The sequence below is a fragment of the Mustela nigripes genome, chromosome 13 (assembly GCF_022355385.1).
Source record: "Mustela nigripes isolate SB6536 chromosome 13, MUSNIG.SB6536, whole genome shotgun sequence".
NCBI lineage: Eukaryota > Metazoa > Chordata > Mammalia > Carnivora > Mustelidae > Mustela > Mustela nigripes.
The window spans coordinates 17,876,264-17,897,218 of NC_081569.1; the positions used below are offsets into that span (position 1 = coordinate 17,876,264).

At 45.9% G+C, this 20,955-nt stretch overlaps 1 protein-coding gene across 6 annotated transcripts in view; it reads right to left on the minus strand.

The window, feature by feature from the left end:
* Positions 1–20,955, minus strand: part of ADAMTS17 (ADAM metallopeptidase with thrombospondin type 1 motif 17) — a 374,867-nt gene that overhangs the window by 283,391 nt on the left and 70,521 nt on the right. For all 6 annotated transcript variants that reach the window (XR_009399014.1, XM_059371667.1, XM_059371665.1 and 3 more), the window contains 3 exons: positions 13,177–13,260; positions 12,247–12,404; positions 4,174–4,217 (listed from right to left, as the gene is read on the minus strand). Coding sequence is in view for 5 of the 6 variants with exons in the window: in XM_059371667.1 (XP_059227650.1) it covers positions 4,174–4,217; positions 12,247–12,404; positions 13,177–13,260 (286 nt within the window). In the remaining variant the exon portion in view is untranslated. The remainder of the gene's footprint in view (positions 1–4,173; positions 4,218–12,246; positions 12,405–13,176; positions 13,261–20,955) is intronic.

Here is a 20,955-nt window from a genome sequence, read left to right on the forward strand (position 1 = left end):
AAAAAAAAAAAAAAAAAAAAAAAAAAAAAAAAAAAAAAAGCCCACAACCCCACAAAGGCCAGGTTTTAAATGTACAAAGTAGGGACCATCCAGTGAGGGGGCAGCTGTTTCTCTTAGCGATGAAGCTGTTTTTCTAGAACCTTCTGCCATAAGCGTTGCCTTTTCTCCCTGTACGTGTCTTCCTACAAGGTGGAGATCAGCAGGACCCCTGTGCTGCCATCCCTTCTCTTTCCACAGTGGCCCAAACTAGCAGAGCTGGGAGGAAGGGTCCATCAGGTATGACTGTTTTAAAAGCGTGTTCACTCATCTGCGCAGGCCAGCTCCAAGCCAGGGAAGTGGGGCTTGATGAGGCCACTCCCCCTCAGGGGTCAAGACCACTTCAGAGTTAGGGCCAGGGAAGCCCTCCTTGCCTACGTCAGTAGGACCCCGGTAACATGCACAGATAGTAAGCTGCAGACACATGAATTTCTCATATTTCAATCTTCATGAAAGATCAGGGATGCAGTGGACATTGGTGGTCCTGGATTGTCTGGCATCCATCCTTCCCCCTGGCTAAAGCACACTGACTGCCCTCTGGAGAACTCCTTCCCGTGTTATTGCCCCCCGGTGGAAGCCCAAAGAGCCAGAGCCTCCTTACCCCCATACAGATGGGTTGAGAAGTTGCAGATCATGTGACCTAGGGCATGACCAGGAGCTGGTGACAAGCAGATGGAGGCCATTCCCCACTGGCCCCACCACTGACCTCAGCATGGCATCTACGGCCTCCCCTTCCAGGGCTGCCTGGGGTGCTGTGTTCCAAACAGATCTTGCACCTGCATGGGCAGCCCGCCTCCGGTAAATGCCCTTTATGCCTGTTCCTCACAATCAGGATCCTGGTCTGCTGAAATGGGCGCATGCAGACTGAGCAGGAAAAGTATTTTTTAACAGAGCCCCAAACTCCACTCGCTACGTGGGGGTTCTCCGCATGAATCATTTGAATTTCACTCTGAAATCTATTTTAAGCTGCTTTTTAAGACAGTAGTTAAAATGTTTACACCAGGAGCACCTGGGTGGCTCAGCTGGTTAAGGTACTGCCTTGGGCTCAGGTCATGATCCTGGAATGCCAGGATGAGGTCCTACATCGGGCTCTCAGCTCAGCAGAGTCTGGTTCTCCCTTTGACCTTCCCCGTCTCATGCTGTCTCTCTCTCAAATAAAGAAAATCTTTTTTTTTTTTTTTTAAGTTAGTAAGAGCACATTACCTTTGGGGGGATAGTGGCTGGGAGGGGGCATAAGATAAACTTGGAGGGGGCTGATGACATTCCATACCTTAATCTGAGCAGTGGTTTTGAGGACACAGGCATATGATTGTACCACGGTGTGGATGTGCTTAATGTCACTGAACTACACACTTAAAAATGGCTAGGATTTTATATACAAATTTTATGTTATATATATTTACTACCACCTAAAAAATAGGTTAAAAGAGAATTCAAAATGTTGCTTTAGAACTATTTCAATAGGGGTACCTGGGTGCCTCAGTGGGTTAAATCCTCTGCCTTCATCTCAGGTCATGATCTTGGAGTCCCGGGATTGAGCCCCACATCGGGCTCTCTGCTCAGGGGAGAGCCTGAATCCCCCCTCTCTCTGCCTGCCTCTCTGTCTACTTGTGATCTCTGTCTGTCAAATAATTAAAATCTTTTTAAAAAAAATTTCAATAAATATAACTAAAAAAAAAAAAAAAAAAGCACAGGTATAAATTAAAAATCCACCAAGACTGGTACCCTTTGCTGTATGAACATAAGTTTATACCCGAATCAAACGAAGAAAGCAAACAGAAAACACTATTATGTGCCAAATTACAAAACACCAGCAATCCCCAAGCTTCCCCGGTTTCTCAAGGTGCCACATTTTCCCATTTTCTGTAAAATCAAGGGCACAGCCCCTCCTGCTAGAGCCTGACCCTGAGATCTGAAGGCAGCTGTTCAAAATCTCTTAGCACTGGCAACCGCATACCTATGTGATTCAGATTATTTTTCCATTCTGAGGAATCAAAACAAATACAAAAATAAATTGGATGCTGGAATGACAAAATTACAGACTTGGAATACAGATACATGGTAGCCAGGGGTTAGGGAAAGGAAAGGGGGGAGGGAGAAAAAGGAGATTTACAGGAGCAGCCCGAGTGAGCTGTTTGGAGGTGATGGGCCAGTTCTGCTCCCGACTGTGTTGGTGGCTGGATGAATTTACATACATAATAAAATGGCATAGAACTATATGTAAAAACACACCCCAAAACGGGATTCATGCAAAAACCCGTGAAACCTGAGTAGAATCTGTAGCCAAGCTCACTGTACCGTGCCAATCAATTTCCTGGTTTGGAAATAAACTACGGTTACATAAGTTGCAACCGTGGGAGAAAAGCAGGGTGATAGGTACAAAAGACTTAGCTCTGAATTTCTTTGGCAACTTTCAACGATTCTGTAATTATTATAAAATAAAAGGTTAAAAAAATTACAGAAACAAATTGGATGAGACTGCTGTAAGTCTGCCATAACCCCAGCTTTCAAATTTTTCTCTTCATGGACTCACTGTTGTTCTTACAAACTAACTTGATAAGTACAAATAAATTATGGCATGTTAAAACAAAAGCACTATGTAAGTTTTGTTTTGTTTTTTTCCCCAGAGGAAGGGATTCATTTCCTTTGTAGAAGCTGAACATCACTGAGGTATTGGGAAAGAGGATGCAATAAAGAAGTACGAGAGGGGCACCTGGGTGGCTCAGTGGGTTAAAGCTGCTGCCTTCAGCTCAGGTCATGATCCCAGGGTCCTGGGATCGAGCCCCACATCGGGCTCTCTGCTCTGCAGGGAGCTTGCTTTCTCCTCTCTCTCTCTCTTTGCCTGCCTCTCTGCCTACTTTGATCTCTGTCAAATAAATAAATAAAATTTATTAAAAAAAAAAAGAAGAAGAAGTATGAGACAGGGCTGGTTCAACCTTGTGCTAAGTGGCTGTCACAGAAAGAATGATTACAGCTGGTCCATGCAATTAAAAGATTTTATGGAGGAAACAGAGACACACACACACATACACACACACACACACACACCTGGGAGGTCATGAAAGGACACCAGCAGTGTGCAAAGTGTCAAATGAGTAGTGTTATGGACTGAATGGTGCCCTCCTCTCCCTGAAATTCATATGTTGCGGCGCTAACCTCCGATGTAAATGTATTTGGAGACAGGGCACTTAAAACTGTGCTAGGACTCCCTAGGAAGCACAGGTTTTTAAACATTTGAATCACACGATAGTATGTATCTATCAATCCTATGCTGTTTACCAACAATTCTAAGCATGTCACATTCAGCACATTCAGCACATTCTTGCTCTCGGTGGCTCTCATGGAAAATAAAGGTGTGTGCCCCAGCAGCCAAAATTGGAAACCGTCTTGATGTTTCCTTTGTGAAGCAAGCACCCTCTTCCTATGGCTCAAAAACTGGATCCAAGTGGAAGCCTATGAGCTGTCAAGAGCAAGCCACATACCAAGAAGGATAGAAGAGAAGGGAAGATGGCAAACGGAAAAGCTGGGGGAGGGAGTGAAGGTAGAAGAGGAAGGGGGAGAAGGAAAACGTTTCTTGCCGTGATGTGTGTTGGTCTTAGGACCTTGTAACCAGAAAGCAATAGCCTGGTGTCCAGCCTGGTGGAGGAGGCTAGCCTCACACCCACACAGTCCCACTTTACTGCTTAGGCCTTTGCCACATGCCACATGCATGAGAGACAACCGGGAAGCTCATGACAACAGTGTAAAGTCGTGGGGTCCCTGCCTATAAGAGAGACCAAGAGGCTCAGAGCCAAGCATGCCCCCAACCACGGTCCCCTTGAGGCAACCTGGAGGTACCTCCCGTAGCTTCACTTTTCCTGTCTTCCTTATTCAGCATCTGTCTTGATGCCTTCTGCCCTGAGCAACCTCCACACTTCTCAGGAACAAAAGAGGAAGTCAAATGAAGTCCCTTTGTTAAAATTATTTTAACAAAGGGAAAAAGGAAACCTTCAAGAATCCCAATTTACAAGAAAAGCGGCAACAGGAAAGGCAGGGTCTGTCTGAGGAAAGCTCCTCCAGGCTGGAAATGTTACCAGGTTTCCAGATTATCACGGGGTTCAGCAGCCCCCTAAGTGATTATTCTGCTTCTAAACTTACCAACGGTGTCACACGGTTCGTCTTTGTGTACGCAGAAATCTGTCCTAAAGAAAACAAAAACACACAAAACACAAAGACAGACATGGTCAGGTGTATGCAGTAGCCCCCAAGGATGGGAGAAGAAATCACTGTCCGCTAAGCTTGACTGGTCGTCCTGCCCATAGCAATGCTAGCCATTGGCCAAGAGTAACCCATCCACGATGTTCCCAACTGGTAGGCCCAGTTACCCCACCAAAAGTACTCTACCTAACACCTGGTTGCTGGGGGGTCTCCCTCCAACAACTGTGGAAGTTCTGGAAAAAGGGGTTTGCAAGTCGTGTATCAGAGACAATCCTTCTTCAGGATCATCAAACTATGGTGACTTCCCCAAGCGACTCTACTTAGGTGGCGACTGGCTTTAGATGCTGAAGTGGTTATGTAGCACTTCCATGAGAAGACAACGGAAAGCGATTTCTTCAAGTTATATCCTTTAAAGCTTCCCAGGATCCCCTGAGGCGTGTGGCTATGTGGGAAGAGCAAATTTGCTCAAAAGCTCATCCAGCCCCAGGGGTTCACTATGGCCTCTAGCTACTCATGTTTGGAACAATGGGTCTGGGAGGCAGAGGGAAGGTGACCTTACAGACTTAGAGGCTGACCTGATCACTGGTTGCCTGGGACCCAGCAAGGAGAGCAGTCGCCTGGTCTCCCCACCTCCCGACCCCAGGGCCCCATGTTCGCCTTCTCAAGGGGGCTGGGGGGATGCTGACAAAAAAAAGCCCACTCCCTTAAACTCCTTCAGGTTTAAAAGGTGTGTTCTGAAGCCACTCCCTCTCATTTTAAAGTTCTTCTGGGAAGGAAGATGGGGCCAGCCAGACAAGGTGGGCACTAAGCCAAGTTGTGAAAGAAAGTGGCAGGTCCAGTTGGGCCACCTTTCCCCTTTCAGACACCCTGGCATCAGTGTCCTCAATTCCTTTGTCAAAAGCTCTTCTCAGGGAAAGATCTGACCTGCCATTCACAGTGGGCCCAATGACAGAGAAGGCAGTGTGTCAGTGTCCTAACCTAAGTCTGTAAGGTCACCTTCCCTCTGCCTCCGCATCAGTCCCTCTGAGACACAGCATGTTCTGTGTATTTACCCCCAAACAGTGACCCAGTGACCTCCTGTGGAAATGGAGCAGAGCCTGTGCTCCCAACTCTGGCTTTGCCTCAGGCTCACCTGAGGTGAGGTCTGTCAAAGGTTCCGCCTCCGACTCAGACCCACAGATTCTCCTTGGGGTCCTGATCTACAGAACCAGATACACTGGGTAGCCTATGAGCGCAGAGGAGAGGAGGGGTCAGCTTTGAACCTGTGGCCCCGAAACTGGTCAGAGAAACACCGAGGAGAAGCTGGGGCCAATACTGTCAGCAGCTCACACAGCTTCTGCTCACTGCAAGTTTCTAATTTTTTTCCTGACAAACCTCTATGTTTGACAATCAATTTGAAAATTATTTTAACAAAGGGAAAAAGGAAACCTTCAAGAATCCCACATTTTGCAGGAAAAAAAAAAAAGAATGCTACACTTGTCACAATCCCACTCTAAAACCACAGGAACTTGCACAGGAAGGGAGGTGGGATAACCACAGGAGCCATAAAAGGAAGCCTTGATATTTTTCTGTCAAAGTTGACCTTTTAGTATTTCTGTATCCTTTGGGTAAATACCCAGGAGTGAGAATACAAAAACACTAATCCAAAGGGATACATGCACCCCTATCTTTAAAGCAGCACTGTTTACAATAGCCAACATATGGCGCAGCCCAAGTGTCTATTGATAGACAAAGGAATAAAGATGTGCTGTGTATATATACAACACAGTATCACTTAGCCATCAAAAAGAATGAAATCTTGTTATTTGCAATGATGTGGATGGAGCTAGAGAGGATAATGCTAAGTAAAGTAAGCCAGTCAGGGAAAGACAGATACTACAGGATCCCATTTATTCATGGAATTTAAGAAACAAACAAAAAAATGAGCAAAGGGAAAAAGAGAGACAAACCAAGAAACAGACTCTTGACTAGAGAGAACTGATGGTTATCAAAGGGGAGGTAGGTGGGGGATGGGTGAAACAGGTTGACGGGGACGAAGGAGGGCACTTGTGATGAGCACCGGTGACATATGGAAGTGATGAATTGCTATATTGACACCTGAGACTAATATGACACTGTATGAGAACAAACTGGAATTAAACACTCAAAACAAAAGATGACCTTCTAAAAGGCTAATTAGCAGGCAATAGAAGGTGGCAAGGAACCAGCGGTGGCAGAGAGAAAAACCAAACAAATGAAATTAAGGACATAAATATGCTCACTGCTCTGCTATCTATCTGACCCCAACTCAACACTGTTGATGGGACACCCCTCCCGTTTGAAGGTATTGAATGTCACGTGCACACAAGGACCAAGGTGGTCCAACACCTTGTCCAGGGTTTCCCAGAGTGAGCATAACTAAAAGCCTGGGCAAAAGGAGAAAGCGCACGTAACCATCAGTCCCACGGTGAAGAACTAAAGAGAACTGAGTAGAAGAGGCCGCCATCTTGGAGAAAGCGCCATCTTGGAGAACGCCAGCCCTGCTTGCTGACAGGAGCAGTGTGTGCTCCTTCATCCCGTGGCTTCCCTAAAGGGAAGTGGGTGGTCTCAAATGATAGACCCTGCAACACCACCCATTGCTTCTCCTGAGGGAGTGGGAGGAAGTGCTGTCTACTCACAGAGGGGAAAGCCAAGCTCAATCACAAGCCTGGCTTGAAAGGGTCAGCCAAGATTTGAATCTTTTTCTCCTTCCTGTTCAAGGTCCTTTCTCAGAAAAGAAAACACAAGCCCGCTCAAGCTGCCCACAGGGGCAGCTTCATCTCCACGTGATCTTGCACCTATTGCAAACTCATGCCTAACCCACATGCCGGGGCTGAAGGGTTCAAGTGAAGTTCCATCAGAGCTCTCCCATCCTAGACCTCTTACTTTGCACTGCTTGCTCCTCAAGAGAGGGCAGGCCATGAGGACCTCCGCAACCTGGAACGTTGCATGTGTGTGTCAGCTGTGTGCACTTAAGCTTCCCATCCCCCAACCTGGTTTACTGCTCTTCTACTGCCATCTTGAAAGGCTTTTTAAGATCCCTCATTTTCATTCTGCACAAGGCGCCACGATTTTAGGTAGCTAATCTTGTGCATAACCTATTGCCTGGCATACTGTTGCGGCTTAATAAGTAACGACTCCTTTATGACCGACTGACATACATTTCCAGAACACTTTCAACTTGCCGTGCAAGCTTACAGGTGGCCTCATCTCCGCAATGTTGGGGAACCTGAGAAAATGCAAGGCAATGGTCCAGATACTCCCTGAGCGCTCACCATGAGCTAGGCCCACAGGAGACCCCCTCAGTCAGAGCCTGGGGAGCAGGATGGGAGTGACACGAAGGGGAGGGTGGAGGGACAGCTGCAGGTGGACCCATGGCGGAGCTCCGAGCTGGCCCTGCGCGTTTGCTCCCGGTGTCTCCCACGGGCACAGACCTCGGTTGGGGGTGAAGGGGGAGACGATTCCCTCTCTCATGGCTTCCTAAGGGAGATGCAGGACCAAAGGTAAAGCAGTGTCAGGTGCTGAAGCTCTGCTTGGACCCCAGTCCTCTGTGTGGGTCCTCTGTGGTCCCCAGCCTCCGTCCACTCAGAGGGGTTTTCTAGCCCCAGACATGGCTGGGGTTGCTGGAAAGCCCACTTCCGTGGCTTCTGGCTCGGCAGCTTCCGCCGCACATGATGTCATGCTCACTCTGCGGCTGGCCGTCTGCAGGGCTGGTGGGCGTCTGGGACAATGCACTCTTGGGACAAGCCACAGCCCATAAGGAGCCAGAGGAGGTCGGGAAGAAAGCCTTGCATTGACCAGCCTCAGTCCCAGGACTAGGGAACACAGGCCCGTAAACCCCATTGGGTCCCTGCAGCCTGTGATTAGACTCTCAGCTCGATTATTCCGGGAGGAAAGAGCTGCCTCCTGGGGGCAGCAGCTATCTTGCACCCAATTTCCACGTGAAAACATCAGCCCATTATTATCCCAACCTAGTGAACTGTAGCTCTCAGCCTCTAATTATTAAACAGTGCCTCTTGGCCAACTCGGCTCCCAGCCCTGACTCCCCACTGCCTTCCCTGTTTTTCTGGGAGGTCTTCAATTTCACAGCTGGGAGGACCCAGAGAGCAAGCTGGGCACCGGCCAATCCGGCCCAGTGGCTCCACAGAAGCAGGTGAGAGGAAGGATGAGCGCTCAGGTAGTTGATAAGAGTTCCGTGTGAAACCAAGGAGGAAAACCCCAGCTAACAGAGATGCAGGAAGGCTTTGCAATTGGCTCTGCCTGTAGCAGAAGGAACCCTGCTCTTCAGGGTTCACCAGACATGCCCCCTCCCTAGAACCTGCCCCCATGCACTCGGGACCACCCCCTAAGGGCTTAATTAGAAAAATTCTCAAACTGTCTTAAAGTGATTAAAATACACAGAACACAGAATTTGCTATCTTAAACCTTTAGGCATTAAACCCTTTTAGGCATACAGCTCCATGAGGTTCAATGCATTTATAATGTTGGGCACCAATCTCCAGAAGTCTTTTCATCTTACAAAACTGAAACTACATCCATCCAACTTCCTATTCCTTCCTCTTTCCAGCATTCCACCCTGTCTCTAGGAATTTAACTGCTCTAAGGGTGTCAAAGAAGTGGAATCATACCCTCTGTGGCGTTTTTGTGTATCTCACTCAGCATCACGTGCTCCAGGGTCATCCACGCTGCGGCTTGTGACGAGATGCCCTTCCTTTGTAAGGCTGAATTGTATGTCATATGCATAGCCCATATGTTATTTACCCATTCACCAACAAAGGACACATGGTTGCTTCCACATTTCAGTTATTATGAGTCATGCTGCTGTGAACACAGGAACACACATATCTCTTTGAAACCCTCCTTTCAGGGCTGCTTGGGTAGCTCAGTGGTTTAAAGTGTCTGCCTTTGGCTTGGGTCATGATCTCAGGGTCCTGGGATCGAGCCCTGCATCAGGCTCTGTGCTCAGCAGGGAGCCTGCTTCCTCCTCTCTCTCTTCCTGCCTCTCTGCCTACTTGTGATCTCTGTCTGTCAAATAAATAAAAAAAATTAAAAAAATTAAAAAAGAAGAAACCCTCCTTTCAATACTTTTGGGTCTATACTCAGAAGTAGGATTGCTGAACCAAAGGCTAATTCTGCACTTAGTATTTCGAGGATGCATTTACTATTTCCCACCAACAGTGTGCAAGGGCTCCCTTTTCTCTACATCCTGACAATGGTTGTTATTTTCTGTCTTGTTTTCGGTAAGAGCCAAAATCTAATGTAACCTAATTGGTGTGAGATGTTAAAAAAAAAAAAATCTGATTTTTTTATGCAAAATATTTCCACTACAATAAATAAGTTTGTTGGAGGCGGGAAGCAGAGAAGAGAGCCAAGAAACCTAACTGGCAGCCTTGTCAGGCAAGGGTAAATTCATGTCTACCAACAATGGTATTTTGCAAAAAGGCTAAGACGGAGGCTTTGTCAACACTGATTTCAGTAACACTTACTTACTGCCTCTGAAAAAAAAGGGGGCTACTCTTTTCCAAACGGAGACCACTTGCCAGTGCATCCTTGACCCAGACAAGGAATGAAACTGCAAGAAAGAGATGACATCGGGAAAGATCTCACAAACACCAGAATGTGTATGTTTTATCTAGTTTTGAGACAAACCACTTTCAAAGTAGTGACCTTGGAAGTTCAGTGGTATGTTCCAAAGATGATGTTATTAGAGCTCTTCTCTAGGAGTTTACTTAATGAGCATTTGGAAAATCAGTTGCGTGAATTTACAGCTGTATGCAGATATGGTTCCCAAGGACCCTACCCTGCTCCCCAAATCAAATCCACTCTCAAAGGGTGCTACGTATCACCCCAACGCTGCAATTCTTAGGGTGCTTTACAGAAAACCCCACTATTTCAAAGTGCTTGGAGCCATGGGAACCTCTCGCCAGTACGCACGAGGCCAGGGGGCGGGGGTGACCACTGGGGTTGGTGGTACCTGGATGTTCCCAGCACTCCCTGGGGTGAGCAAACCCAGATCCAAAGCAAGAACAAGTTCCTGCTCATGGTTTGTCCTTGGTGCCTGGCAGAGCACCAGCCGGATGGCAAGCCTTCAGAATTACTGAATAGATGTCTTCTCACATGTCCTATTATACATTTAATCAGAGCCTGTAATGGCAGCAAATGCACTCCTAAGGGACCAGCATGCTACAGAGCACATTTTTAACCCTTTGGGGTTGGCAATTACTGCATCATCCACCCACAGCGGGGACAAGGTATATGCTCGGGGTCTGGTGGCAATATGCATGTCCTGGGGATTTTTAAGAGGAGAAGGTTAGGCAGTTGCCTTGCCTGGTGTCTAGAGATAAGGTATCAGAAGTTTCCCAGACAGCTTTGGGATGTCACTGGGGCTTACAGGAAGTAGCTCAAGAGATACACCAGGGAGCTTTTCTGGCTCCTCTTCAAGGGGCAGGCTGTCTCGGGCTACCAGAATGATAAAGTTCTCCTTGCCACAACTTAACCTCTGAACTCAGAAGAAAGGAAAGAGAAAAAAAAAAAAAGACAACCTATAATTTGAGAAGTAGTTTCCCTAAATTAATTTTAAAAATTCCCTAAAATTCAAAACAGACAGATTCATAGCAAGTCTAATAACATTTTCACATTTTAATCCAACAGATTAAAATTATCAAGAAACACTTCCTGCCTGTTTCGTAAAGGGGGAGTTTTGGTGTGAACACAACACATTCTACTTATATCATGGAAGTCAGGCAACCCAGGCAAATCAGTTTTTCTCGGAGAGGTTTGAGACGTGAGAAGAAAATGAAAGAGCCACGTCAATATCTGTTGTGGGTTAAAGTGTGTCCCCAAAAACGGATATGTTCAAGTGTTAACCCCCTAGTACCTCTACCTGTGAATGCGATCTTATTTGGAAAGAGGGTCGGTGGGTATAAGCAAATCAAGATGGAATCCCACTGGGCTACAGCTGGGCCCTAATCCAAGGACCGATGTCCTTATGAGAAGAGGGAAATTGGGACAGAGGGAGGAGGCTAAACGACCACGTGACAGTGCAGGAGAGGTCAGAGCCATGCGCCTACAAGACAAGGGATGCCAAAGATTGCAGGCCACCACTGGAAGTTAGGAGGAAGGATGCAAGGGTCCTCTCCTGGACCCTGCAGAGAGAGCACGGCCCTGCCCACCCCTTGACCCTGGGCTTCTGGCCTCCCAAACAGGGTAAGAATACATTTCTGTTGTTTTAAGTCCCCCAGGCTGAGCTCATTTGTTACTGCATCCCCCTGGCAAACTAAGAGGACGTGGCCGCTGCCTGCATGGGAAGACTGTCTTTGGTTTCTGCTGTCCGCTGCCGGGCCCCTGGTGTCCCTCTCAGACTGGAAAAGCCCAGCTCTATAGTTAGAAAGATGCTCAGCTTCTTACTTGCAACAGGATATCCGTGGGAATTCCCCAGGCCTCTCTGCCAACTGCTATTGCCCCAGGAGTGCCCCGGGGTTGGGACCATGCACAGCACACAGGTACCTATATGTACTCCCTCCTACAGGAAACTCGGGGTATCCACTCCCCCTCCGCAACTGACAGCACCCACAAGTCAGTCGAGAGGCAACCTCAAACACAGGTTAGCTCTTTGCTGGTGAGCATTACATCTGGTGCTTAGGAGAGGTAGCAGATGCATTTTCTTGGAAGCTTTAAGACTTTTGGGTAACCAGGATTTTGGTACTTTTCTTTTAATAGTAACAACAGCAACAATTATGGCTAAAGCTGACTTCGTCCTTACTTTGGGCCAGGCACCATGAGAAGCACTTCTTGTGCTCACGGGATCCTTGTAACTCAGGGTTAGATACTATAATTTACCCCCCTTTTACTGATGAGGAATTCAAGGCTCGGTGATCTGGCCCACGGTCTGATTTCCAAACCTGGATTCCGTGCAAGCCGCCCTCTTTTCCACTCCAAAGAGGGACATGCCTTTCCCCAGCTGGGTGTACTGCTACAGACCAAATCCAGACTCACCTGGTAACAAATACAGCCGCGTCTACGGGGGGCGTATCATCCTTCCCTCCTGGAACCTGATTATTGCCAAGGTACCGGGCTCCTCCATATTCCTCGTTCTGCCAGTGACAGAAGCTCTCCAGGGACCGCTCACCATGGTGCCCAATGGACAATTTGGCCTGAAAGAAATAGGGGTGGGTGGGGGGCAGTTAAAAAAGCAAACACCCAGGGAAGCCAGAGTTTACATTCAGAATATAGTGTGGAGACAACTGCTTGCTGGGACATCATCCCATGAAGTCCTTCTCCCAAATGCAATCGTAATGCTGGTAGGAAGGTACACAGACCAGAGAGAGGCCAGGGCCTTCTTTGCAAGTTCATATGAAGACTATGTTATTAAAAAGTATATATTTTTTTCTTTTCTTCTTCTTCTTTTTTTTTTTTTTTTGGCAAACTGAACTATGTACCCAACCAAGCATCATTGGTCTCTTGTTTTCAAGTTCATTGCCTAACTCCGCAAGTGACATTATCATGTGGGAATGTACTTGACTCAAAGACCAGAAAACAATGCTACAGAGAATCCAAATTTGGCCCGAGGCTGGGATGTAGCTCCAGAAGGTAGTGATTGGTTTCCAAAGACCTCACCATCTAGAGTTGCACATGTGAGATGCGCCGGGAGTGTTGGAGGGATGCATACAGGCCCAGTGCTTAGAGTTCCCTAGAAATTCCAAGCACATCACGTGCACACCAAGCTTCTAGTAACAATACCTGTCCTCCTCCCACTGGACATCCCCAGTCCCCAGGCCAGGGCACACTGCTGCCATCTGCAAAGCCTGGCAGGGCAGATAAGACTGACAACCACCTGCACTCCTCCTTAGCACTCCACAGCAACTAGGAAACTTGCAGACCAGTTAAGCCGTCTGTGTGCTCTGACGGGTGTCCGTGGGGACTTACAGGCCGTTGTCGTAGCAGGACGAGCTTGGTAACCTGAATGTTCACCTTACTTCCAAGGCTCTGGTGTTGAAACATATTGTACACCTGTCAAGAGAAAAAAAAAAGAATTAATGATGAGAAAATTTAATTTAAAAATAAAAAATTTGTAAAAATACAGTGGTATCCTGGATGGAATCCCGGAACAGACAAAAGATATTAGGTAAAAACTAAGGACATGTGCATTAACTATTGACTCTAGTCAATAATAATGAATCAGAATGCCAAAAAATAACCCAATGGGCAGAGGACCTGAACAGACATTTTTTTCAAAGAAGACATACAGATGGCCATCTGACACATGAAAAGATACTCAGTCACTAGGGAAATAACTACCCAAACCACAAGGAACTATGACCTTACACCTGTCGGGACGACTAGCATCAAAAAGTCAAGAAATACGAGGGTTGGCAAGGATGTAGAGGAAAAGGAACCCTCGTGCACTGTTGGTGGGAATGTAAACTGGCGTAGCTACTGTGGAAAACAGTATGGAGGTTCCTCCCAAAATTAAAAATAGGACTACCCTATGATCCTGTAATTCCAGGAAAGGGTATTTACCTAGAGGAAATGAAAACACTGTTTTGAAAAGACGTATGCACCCCCACATTTACGGCAGGATTATTTACAACAGCCAAGTGTCCATCAACAGACAAATGGATAAAGAGGTAGGATACATCTATACAATGGAGTATTACTCAGCATAAAAAAGAATGAGATCTTGGGACACCTGGGTGGCTCAGGTGGTTAAGCTGCTGCTTTCGGCTCGGGTCGTGATCCCAAGGTCCTGGGATCAAGTCCCACACTGGGCTCCCCACTCAGTGGGGAGCCTGCTCTCTCTGCCTCTGCCTTCCTCTCTGCCTGCTTGTGCCCTCTCTCTCGCTCTTTCTCTGACAAATAAATAAATAAATAAATAAAATCTTAAAAAGAAAAAAAAAAAAGAATGAGATCTTGCCATTTGTGACAATATGTATGGACTTGGAGAGTATTATACTAAGTGAAGTAAGTCAGAGAAAGACAAATACCACACGATTTCACTTATATGTGGAACAACAACAAAAAAAAAAACTGAAAAGAACAAACAAAAATGGGCTCTTAAATACAGAAAACTGATGGTTAACAAACTCAGTGGAGGTGAGTGGGGGCACAGGGGAAATAAAAAAAGGGACTAACCTTAAAGAGATATAAACTTTCAGGTTATGAAATAAAGAAGTCACATCGGGGCGCCTGGGTGGCTTAGTTGTTAAGGGTCCACCTTCGGCTCAGGTCATGATCCCAGGGTCCTGGGACCGAGTCCCGCATCGGGCTCCCTGATCAGTAGGAAGCCTGCCCCCCCCTCTCCCACTCCCCCAGCTTGTGTTCCCTCTCTCGCTGTCTCTGTCAAAGAAATAAAATCTTAAATAAATAAATGATAAAGAAGTCACAGAAATGTAAAGTATAGCATAGGAAATACAGTCAGTTAGATTGTAGTAACATTGTTTGGGGACAGACGGTGACTGCACTTATCATGGTGGGCACTGAATAATGTACAGATTTACTGACTCTATATATTGTACACTTGAAATATAACACTGTATGTTGATTATGCTTCCATAAAAATAATAAGAATGATACATCATTACTGGTCCATTAGTTTATACCATACTATATAGTAAGACGATAATAAGAGGAGATTTGTGTATGGGAACTCTCTGTACTATTTGCTCAATTTTTCCATAAAACACAAATGAATAAAATATTTTTTTATAAATAAGATAAAAATTACGCTCATTAAAAACTATTAATAATTTAAAAATTATAAAATATTAAAATATTTAAAAACTTGCATTTTTCCAGTACAGAAAAATCTGAAGAAAGAATAATTATATGAAATTTAATTTTCAGTGTTCATAAAGAATAATAACAAAAAATGTATATATGGGAAATATGACCCAGATTTATTTAAAAGGCCTTCTGGGGACGCCTGGATGGCTCAGTTGGTTGAGCATCTGACTCTTGATTTCAGCTCCAGTTACGATCTTGGGGGGTCACGGGATTGGGCCCCATATTGGGCTCTACACTCAGTGGGGAGTCTACCTGAAGATTCTCCCTGTCTCTCCACCCCTCCCCCACCATGCTCACTCTCTAAAATAAATAAATACTTAAAAAAAAGATCTTCTGAGATCTAAAAACCCCGATAAATATGAATTCCCAAAAGAAAGATGCCCATGATAGGAAACTCTGGAATCACACCCATATGTGTGCACAAACACACAAAGCTAAGCTGGAAATCAGTTGTTAAAAAAAAAAAAAAAAAAAGGCATAGAACAGTAGATTTCAAAAGAAAGAATGGGTATTAGATAATCCTGGTAGAAAACTTAAAACTCCCATTATGGGCTTTCATGGGGACGCTGAAGGGGACCTTTAAGAAGGGGAAGCAGGAGGTCAATGCCTTTGGCCATCCGTTATGTGCCAGTCTGTGTCATCTCTAACCCTCATCAAAACCTATCAAATTCAGTATCTCCACCACCTTCAACTAATCAAGAGAAAGACACCTGCTCAAGACCCACAGCCAGTCAATAATGACCCCAACTCATATCCAGGCTTGTTGGGACAATAAGGCCATACTCTTCCTTTATTCCCCAGAGTCTTCATTCTAACCACAGTGTGTCACGGAGACAGGATTATAGTAACAAGAGAGGATTTGTCCCTCTCAGTTTTAGAACTTCATTATAAGGACCTCAATATATAAAAAAAAAGAAAAAAAATCAAAGGAAAGCATTTCAAGGGGAAGAGAAAGAGGAAATCTCAAACAAGGCAGAGAAATCAAAGTTGACATGGATGAGAAAAGCCCATTGAATGTGAGACTCCCTGGTCCCTCTCCTGTAAATATGGACAAAGCAGGATGTGGAGGACATAATGGGATAATGGGATAAATATATATTATCCCACATATATTATATATATATCCCATATATATTATCCTATATATATTATCTCATAAAATACATTTTTATATATATACAAAACATATAAGTATATATTATATAAATATGATGGGATAAATCACATAGGTGGTAGAAGAAGATATGGAAAGAACAGGGATGGGAGTCTTTTGAACACCTGGGGAAAGACTTATGCTTTAGTGTGTGCTGGCTTTCCTTTGTTTTTTTCTAGTTTGAGAGATGACTGATATACAACATTGTATTATTTTTAGGTGTACATGATTTGACAGACACACACATACACACACACACACACACACACACACACACAGCAAATGATTGTCCCAAGTAGTTCAGCAAACACCCATCACCTCGCATAGTCACAATCTGTTTTCTTGCGGTAAGAACTTTTAAGATCTATCCTCTTAGGAACTTGCAAACATGTGATTCAGTATTATTAACCACAGTCACTTTGCTGTACATTATATCCCCGAGACTTATAATAACTGGAAGCGTGCACCTTTTGACCTCCTTTGCCCATTGCCCACCCCCATCTCTGGCAACCAGCAAACTCTTCTCTGTACCTAGGAGTTCAGCCTTTTTAGATTCCACATATAAGTGAGAGCACACAGTATTTCTTTTCCTCTGAGTTATTTCACTTGGTGTTGAAACGTCTACTTTTTTTTCCCCCCCTGATAGACACCATCTAGAAGGGAGACTTTTCCAGCAGGAGCATTAGAACTTTCTGCTGTGTTCTTCGGTACATCAGCAGCAACATAAAGCAACAATCAGAACGGACAGTGGAGGCACAGTTAATTCAGGCCACCTGAAGCTGGACATACTGTGTGATACACACTCGTCAGAAGCCACGCACACACTGTCTTTGAGCATCTGTGAGAAAGCAATTAGCTGTGTCATTGCTTGGATCTTACTCTTTGAGAACTATTATTAAAGCAAAAGAAAATCTTTGTGTAACTTAGTATTCTTTCCCACAAGGAAAAACAGAACACATTTAGTTGTTCTGTTCTTACTCCTTCCCCCAAATTTATTCCCCAAGAACAAAAATAGCAGTCATTGTTTCTTTTTCTTTTCTTTTTCTTTCTTTTTTCCTTTTTTTTTACACTGGACCATCTGTAGGCCAATTCTGAAGTCATGTCTTAATTACCTATCCCCAAACCTGGGTGAAGAGGAGGAAAACACATAACTTTTTCCTTGTTTTGATATTTTGAGAACCACCCAATGGCTGCGACTCAAATTCTTCCAGAAATATTCAGCAGTAGGATTGGGCCCAAAATGGAAAACCTCAATTCAAAACATGAAAAATAGGAAGAATGAAAACCTGCAGTTCTGAGGGAGAAAATTCAAGTCACACAGGATTTCAAGGTGCTATCTTATCATTTCCTAGAACATCAACACCAGCCACAGATGTTAGAGGACATATTATTTAAGGAAGGTTTAAAGGAATAACATAGCAAAGCAGTCTTCAATGGAATTGGGACATGTCACAGAAAAGCTGCATGAAGACTGAAATTTCAGGAAGGAGAATCTATAGAGACAACCTCCCTTGGCAGAACCTTCCATTTTCTTCCTCACTGAACTGATGACAGCCTGGTGCCTTCTATACGACCCTACCCCAAAGGCCCAGTCGCTTCCCTTGTGGCCAATGCTCAAAAAGGAGGGGTGCTGGAAGGAATACAAAGTTTCCTGCTTCAAAAGGTAAGAGGAAGGGCTGGTAAATGGGACAGTTTAATGGGTACAGAGTTTCAGCTTTGCAAGATGACAAAATTCTAGAGATGGGTTGCACAACACCGTGAACACACTTTCTACTGAACTGTGTGCCTACAAATGGCTAAGATGGTAAATTGAATGTGTACATCACCACAGTTAGAGTTTACCAAATTAAATTTTTGAAAGATACTTCATGCTCTAGCAACATTCTCTACCAAGCCCGAAGGCAGGTACTGCCCCTTGATGTGCACCAGGGTGTTCATGTCCTGAAAAGCCTACCTGGGAGCCTGACTATGGCCAGAGCACCTCTTCACCTGCTGTGAGCTGTCCCATGTTCCCACAGAGCTCGGCAGGGCACAGGGCAGATGCACAGGATCTCCCAGGGGGGCCCAGGGCCAAGCCAGGCAAGCCAGACACAAATCTGACGACAGCCACAAACACAAAGCAAGCAGGCCCCAAAGACATGTAACGAAATCTCCTCGTCTTTTTTTCCCATGGAAATTTACGCTCAGAGGCAGTCCCGGAGGTGGCGGCCATATGATGTTGAGGGAGACACCTGGTTGGGCAAGAAAGAGCACGGCCAATCGTCTGGAAATTCTGTCTCCGGCGCCCAGCTCTGGCTGTGTCCTGGCAAGTGCTCAGAGCCCGGGCTGCATGTGTCACGTTTCCTTGGCAGCCGGGGGTGCCGAGCCAGGGGGGACCCACTGCCAGCAGCACAATGCAGCTCTCCTGGCTGGGCGACTTGGGGACATGGGCAGGGAGGGGCAGACAGGGTGACAGGGACACATGGGGAAGAGCTATGCCAAGTGTCCACACAGGGTTCCCCAAGAGCACCACCTACCTGTGCCACTAAGGGCCTCCCCACATCACAGGTGGTTTCCATTCAGACCCCCGTACAGGAAAGGACTCTCTCCAGCACAGTGCCACCCAGGGGGGTGGTCCCTGAAGCAGCAGCAGCAACATCGCCCCGGCATTTGCTGGAAATCCATTCTGGAGCCCACCCCAGAACCAAAGAGCCCTGGGGGTGGGCCTGGCCACCTGCATTTTACAATCCCCCCCACCCCCCCACCCCCCCACCCCCCCACCCCCCGCTGGCAGCTTCCCCGGGATGGCTGCTGGCTGTGGGAACCAGCGTGTGCTCAAACACCATGACAGTTTCTCTGGGCACAACGGAGAGGCTTGTTGTCTGTTTCACATTGTAATTGAGTAAAATTGATGTCATCTTTCCTCCAAACAGAACTTGCCTGGAACATCTCACATTTTCATTTCACTCCACAGTCCTTAAGGAAGCTAAAAACAAGCAAAGCTCCAGCAAGTGGCCCCGTTTTCCAATCTGGCTGCCCAAACCCCAGGTTTTTAGTGTCCAAGCCACCTGTTTCTGTCTGCAATTTGTTCTTCAAAATATTCCCGCTCCTGTGTGACTACCACCCCCCACCCCCAACCACAGGAAAACCCAGAGATATACCTAGAAAGGCACGACAGCACATTGGGAGCAGGGACAAAGCCAAGTCCAGGGGACCATGCTGTGCCCTGCTGCCGGCAAAGACCCAGGCTGGCAGTGGCTTCTCCCCCCGTGGGTACCAGTGCTGGTGAGTGGTTTGCTGGGGACCCAGAGCCTGGAACAGGACTCCAGTTCCATGGAGAAGAGTCAGGCAGCGGGGTTTTGTTAAAACAGAAATCAGTGCACGCCACTCCGGTGCTTCGACCCCTGCAGAAGCTTCTGGCCACACATGAGTTAATGCCCCCCGCCTGCCCTGGCGTACCAGACCGTGAGGTCAGCTGGTTGGCACAGCCCTCACCCACCAGAGATTGCCTCTTTCTGGGCCCCCCAGATGCCAGACAGAGCATGGCTGGCTGGCTCCTTAGTGTCTGCCCCCTTCTCACTGGAACATCACTTCTCACAGAGGTGACCTGACCACCTCACTCCCCCATGTGCTGTCACCTGGATCTCCGTAGAGCAGTTTGTAAAATCCACACGTTTTACTGATCTGTGTGTTGCACACTGTCTTTTGGTCCCACTGCATGTGCTCCATGGGAATGGGACCTGTTACAGTCCCGATTCTATCCCCAGACCCTAGAAGGGTCCTTGGTGCACATGAGGTACCCAGTAAATACAGCTGAATAGAATTAGGGAGTGAGCCTCTTTTTAGCTTATTTTTAATTACAGTAAATATATACAACATAAAATTTAGCATCTTAGCCACTTTTAAGTATACAGTTCAGTAGTGTTAACTGCATTTACATTATTGTATGACGATCACCACCATTCATTCACGGAACTCATTCATCTTGCAAAACTGAAACTCTGCACCCATTAAATGCCACTCCCTATTTCCTCTCCCCAAATCCCTGGCAGCCCCCATTCTACTTTCTGTCTCTATGTATCATCTAAGTGGAATCATACAGTGTTTGTCCTTTTGTGAGCGGTTTATTTCGCTTAGCAGAATATCCTCAAGGTTCATCCACATTGTAGCCTGGGTCTGAATTCCATCCTTTCTAAGGCTGACGAACATTCCTTGGTACAGATAAACTACACTCTGTTTATCCATTGACCCATCCATGGACACTCAGGTTGCTTTCTTCTCTTGGCTGTTATGAACAATTCCACTATGAACACAAGTGTACAAATATCTGTTTATGACCCTAACTTCCCCCTTTTGGGGTATATACTCAGAAGCAGAACTGCTGGATGACATGATAACTCTAAGTTTACTTTTTTTGAAGACCACCAGCCTGTTTTCATAGGGGATGCACCATTTTACAGTCCTACCAACACATCACGAAGGTTTCATTTCTCCACATCCACTCAACTTGCTATTACATGTACTTTTAAATAATAGCACCCTAATCAAAAATGGTTGAAAGGCAGTGGGAGACACAGGCTTCCAGTTACGGGAATGAACAAGCCCCAGGGATGAAGGTGCAGCATAGGGAAAACAGTCATTCGTATTGTAATAGCGTTGTATGGTGACATATCATGACTCATGGAGCTGTCAAATCATTATGTTGTACACTTGAAACTAATATAATACTGTGTGTCGACTCTAAAATAAATAAATTAAATTTAAATAAATGAATAAGTAAATAAAATCCT